Below are 4613 nucleotides of genomic sequence, written 5' to 3'. Positions count from 1 at the left end.
GGCGGACATTGCGGGGCTGTGGTCTACAGAAGACAACGAACTTGGAGGGAGCAGGGCTGGGGAGCAGTTCGACGGAAGCCTGTGCGCAAAACATTGTAAATAAAATCCAGGGGCGAGAAAGAGAGCGTAGTATTGTGTCAGAGCGAGAGCAGTAACGCAGCAAAGTCTGGGCAGGATTCGGTTGAGCGTGTGTAAGGGTATGCACTGTGTCTGCCATTCTGACCTGCGGGTGCTTTTGTGTTAATTGCGGTTGCATTTAATTACAGCTCGTTGCATTTGCCGCATGTCCGACTGTCTGACCACCTGCAGGAGGGCGGGAAGGCGGGCGATCGGGCAGGACTAGAAGCCCAACTCACATTCCTGCTGCGCCACGTGGCCCACTCGCCGCAAAGCTAAGGTTTTTAATTAAAGCTAAAAGAATTCGACACTGGCTGGCCTGGCTGCTGCTTGACTTTTGACCTGGCCTTGTTCATGTGGGCGACCCCCCCTCACGACTATTGGCTTGTGTGCGCAGGCGGCAATAATTAGCAGACCAAACTGCACGGAGGGGTGTACAGTCTACAGTGTACAGCCACCCAGATGACATACACAGCCCGCAACATGATTTGCATAAGCCACACACAGGGGCCACGCTAGATTACGCATACGCCGCGTTGCACAAACAAGGCTGCGAGCTCTGCTCGAGCCACTCAATTATGTGTATTGGTATTAGCATAAGTATTTAATGGTAAACGTTAGATGGCCCCAGCTTAAGCCAGCTGTCCTGAAAATGACTTGATAATGTCCACAATGCTGACATAGGTGCCCACCATGCCGCCAAAAAGGCCAAACAACAGCAACAGCAAGTTGACAACAAGCCTATAACCAGCTGGTCCATAGCCCGTCTCGTATTGCACACAGATTTGCAGTAGCGCCGGAAAGATGAGACCCAATACCGATAGGCAAAAGGAGCCAACGAGCGACAGAAATAGCGACAGATCCGGTATGGCAACGGCGCAACCAACTGAAATAGCAAATATATCAATCTATTGCCACCATTTGCGACGTTTGCCATGCGACTTACAGGTGAGCAGCACAATCAGCGCCCGAAAGCACAGCTCGTAGAACGTATGCTTTTTGGTATTCTCAAAACGTTTGCTCAGATACTTGGTCCATAGAATGTGCGCCGTGACATAACCCTGCAGCGCATAGGATATATACGTGGTGATGGCAAAGAAGATTTTCACCACCTGAGCGAGACTGCAAAACAGCAACAATAAAACTTTGTTATACGAGATATAGTTTGCAATACTTACATTTCCGTCTGTGGTATATTCAGCGTAACACTGCCCTTTGCTTCTGTACCGTACTTCCAGTAGCCGAAGAAGCCGAGAAACACATACAGACTCAAGACGATGGACATGCCCCAGTTCATGATGCCGCAGGGTTGCACATAGGCGCGAGGCGTCGCCATGTTCTCCTCTATGGCCAAAATCTATTTGAATAACAGAATTTAGCCAATTGTTGCTCTCTGATTAATGCAGTTTATCAACTTACCACGCCCACTGCCTCCAGAGCAAACAGCACGGTGCCAAAGAAGGTGGGCAGCTTGGAATAATGCACAAAGGCATCGCGTTCACTCAGCGGCGGTAAATCCACTAATATATAATACAAGACAATGCCAAAGCCTGGAATAAAGGTAAAGCATATAATTGAGATATTCACGGAGTGGCCACTGCTGGGCAGACTTACCCACAAACAGCAACAAATTGGCAGCACTGGAGAATGGCGCCAGCAGCTTCAAATTGCGTATGCTGAATATCAACAAAAGCGGAACTATGAGGAGGCACATGTGCAGGCGCACATCCCACTCAACCAGATACTCATCCACAAGCTGCTTTATGCTCTCCGCTATGAATACCACATAGACACAGCAGATGCCAAAGTGATAGAAGGCCAAAAAGCCATCCACAAATGGCCTGAAAAAAGCAAACATATAAGTGCAATATTTGACTTGGGCTGCGCAAACTTACGCGGCAATCGGCGCTAGGCAACGCAGGCAAGGAGGACCCTGCTGCAGGCCCAGCTTCATGGCCTCCGAGAAGCTGACATAAGGCACACGCTGCCGCTTGCATAGGATGTACATGCAGTCAATCTGCGATTGGCAAGAAATTAGTTGAAAACCTGCAAATATGAAACTTCTGCTCGACTTACCAAGATGTGCAGGCAGTATAAGGCCAGCAGACCTATAATGACTGTGAATACGAGTCCATTGACGTAGCCCGCATGCGCGAAGGCGCTGGGCATGGCCAGCACGCCGGTGCCTATGGAAGCCTTCAGGAAGTGTGCAAATGTTTGCCAGTTGCTAAAAGAGTAAACATTTTTTCAATTTCAACTTAAACAAAACCAGATGTTCATTAAACAAATCCAGCTTAAAGTAATAATAACTGTTGAGGTAGATCCAGCCCAAAGTCTCAAAAGCTTTTCCAACAAAGGTTGCATTATCTAAGAGATCAAATATCCAATCCGCATTTCTTTAGCATTTGGAGAATACTTGAAAGGCAGGCAGTTGGTTTGAACTGTGAACCGAACCACCGCTAGGTTTTTTTTCAGTTAGCACTCATTACCCGATACTTACTTGGTTGGGTTCTTGACACTCCGATGCATATGTGGATCGTAGTCATCTTTGGGATCAATTGTTGCCTTGGCAGTGGTGATCACAGTTTCATTATTGATATGGCTCCTAAGATAAGGCAAATTATATCAATGAAATAAGTGATTTTTACAATGCTGATTTCGAATCGCCATTAAGCGCTGTTCTGACAGCATTTATTAGCTGATAAATGTGCACCAAGGCACAAAAACAATTGTAAATGTTTATAAGCACAATAAAAATGGGTAATTTTTCATAGAGCTATCATTAGTGTCTTTTAAATGTCGTTGATCCAACAACAATTTTTTTCAAAAAAAAACAATATATACTATAAACATTATTTTGGAAAAAAAAACCGAAAGCTACGCTCTCTGACTTCATTTATGAACGTTGTTTTGTGTCTTCGTTGTTTACCCATCAGTTAGCTAAGAGTTTATGACTGAAAATTCTGAGTTAGATTGTCTGATTTACTCACTGCATTGTCAGGCGAAGGTAGCGACAGATTATTTGTTAAAGCTACTCGACAAAAACATAAATCGTTTATCACACACGCGGCTATTAAGATAAAAAGATACAATCTACACTCGACTTATGGCTAGGATTTACGTCTAAAATATTTCTGGGGTAGCTATGTTAACGGCACAACCAAACCAACTGCCCAACGCGCAGCTACTAAATTAACCAGGCACGTCGAATTAGCTCAACAGCCCCGAAACAAATGGAACAAGTTAGAAAAGAAATAAAAACAAAAATCTTGCAAAATCACTTTGCGAATATTTCGGTAAACAATACAAAGAGCGCAAAAAATGCATTTATATATATATATTAAATATATATATAAACGTATAAAAAAGTCAAAAACATGTCATACTTGTTAATCAAGTTAATTTCAGAATATTAACTTAAGATCGTTTCAAAGTGCTTTCGCCGAATAACCGCGATTAAAGCTTTGCACGACCAAAACTTGTGCGATTTAATATGACCTTAGCCAAGTCAGCAACCAAGCTAAGAAACTTAACGCGTAGAACTTGCTGCGCTCCTATATTTAAAATAAAGAATGAATTTATTGGAAAACTTAACGGATTTTTGAGTATTTTTAAACTCGTTCTCCAAGTGAATGGAGTGTATGCGTTCGAGATTTAAAAATGTGGAGTGTATATGTATTTGTCGTGTATAGCGCATTAGATAAAGTATTCAGATTACATGGCTGCGTTTCTCTGGGAGCTTGGTGAATTATAATTCAGCTACTAACCGTTTTAAGCTGTGCCTTGCATGTCACCGTGTATTTTTCTTTAAATTAAATTCTTACCTGATTTCTAGGTTTTCCTTCAAACTCTTTCTTTATGCTAAGAGCATAAAAACGGCTGATAAAGGCCGGATTGATAAGAAGCAACAACTTGCCCCGCCCACCGCCTCCAGAGAGATCGGTTGCCATGGTTGCCAACTTGGATCGTAGTCTATATGAAAATATGGATAGTGGTCGCCATTAGGCCTATAAAAACCATATATTAAATTTTATAATTGAAATCAATAACCGATTGCAAACTTCAAATTTATGGTCTTATTGACTCTACTTAACCAAACAGTTTTTAAAACTCATGAATTTGTTAAGGAATGAAAATTTAAATTAAAATATTTTATAATAAAAAACAAAAAATTAAATTTTAGGAAATTAATATATTTACAGCTTAATCACACGCTAATTTTAATGGCCCTTAGCCAAGACAACATCCAACTGCTTACTAGGACGCTACAACCTCACCGCTGCCACACTTAAGGCGCAGTGCTGCCAACTCGCTTGGAGCTTTCAAACGATCCATTTGCTGGCGCACACATTTTTAGAAAGCTTTCTCTTGTCGCCTCTTTTTCAGTGCTGCCCACACAAAGTTGATAGCCCATTATTTACACAAGCCATTTTTTTGTTATTTTTATTTGTTGCCTTGCCGCTTATTCTCCATTCAAAAGCTGTTCATAACAGACG

The 4613-nt window shown here is 42.4% G+C and overlaps 1 protein-coding gene across 1 annotated transcript; it reads right to left on the bottom strand.

The window, feature by feature from the left end:
- Nucleotides 1-693: 693 nt before the first annotated feature.
- acs (arcus) lies at nt 694-3316 on the bottom strand. Its single transcript, XM_064692047.1, has 9 exons — nt 3108-3316; nt 2618-2722; nt 2194-2344; nt 2013-2134; nt 1732-1958; nt 1537-1667; nt 1296-1474; nt 1064-1239; nt 694-1003 (listed from the first exon to the last, which is right to left on the bottom strand). The coding sequence occupies exons 1-9, from the start codon at nt 3110-3112 to the stop codon at nt 750-752; spliced, it is 1350 nt and encodes a 449-aa protein (XP_064548117.1). The 5' UTR covers nt 3113-3316; the 3' UTR covers nt 694-749.
- Between the last annotated feature and the right edge of the window lie 1297 nt (nt 3317-4613).

The sequence above is a fragment of the Drosophila montana genome, unplaced genomic scaffold (assembly GCF_035044405.1).
Source record: "Drosophila montana isolate Dmon_TW-CO22-7 unplaced genomic scaffold, ASM3504440v1 contig_3526_1, whole genome shotgun sequence".
NCBI classification, from domain to species: Eukaryota; Metazoa; Arthropoda; class Insecta; order Diptera; family Drosophilidae; genus Drosophila; species Drosophila montana.
This window is presented reverse-complemented; position numbering and strand designations above follow the sequence as displayed.

Excerpts from the sequence above, each read along its gene's own strand:
- acs (XM_064692047.1), bottom strand. Across the intron at positions 1,668-1,731 it reads CAATTTGTTGCTGTTTGTGG|GCTTTGGCATTGTCTTGTAT; the intron begins GTAAGTCTGCCC and ends CCTTTATTCCAG. Across the intron at positions 1,240-1,295 it reads AATATACCACAGACGGAAAT|TCTCGCTCAGGTGGTGAAAA; the intron begins GTAAGTATTGCA and ends GCTGTTTTGCAG.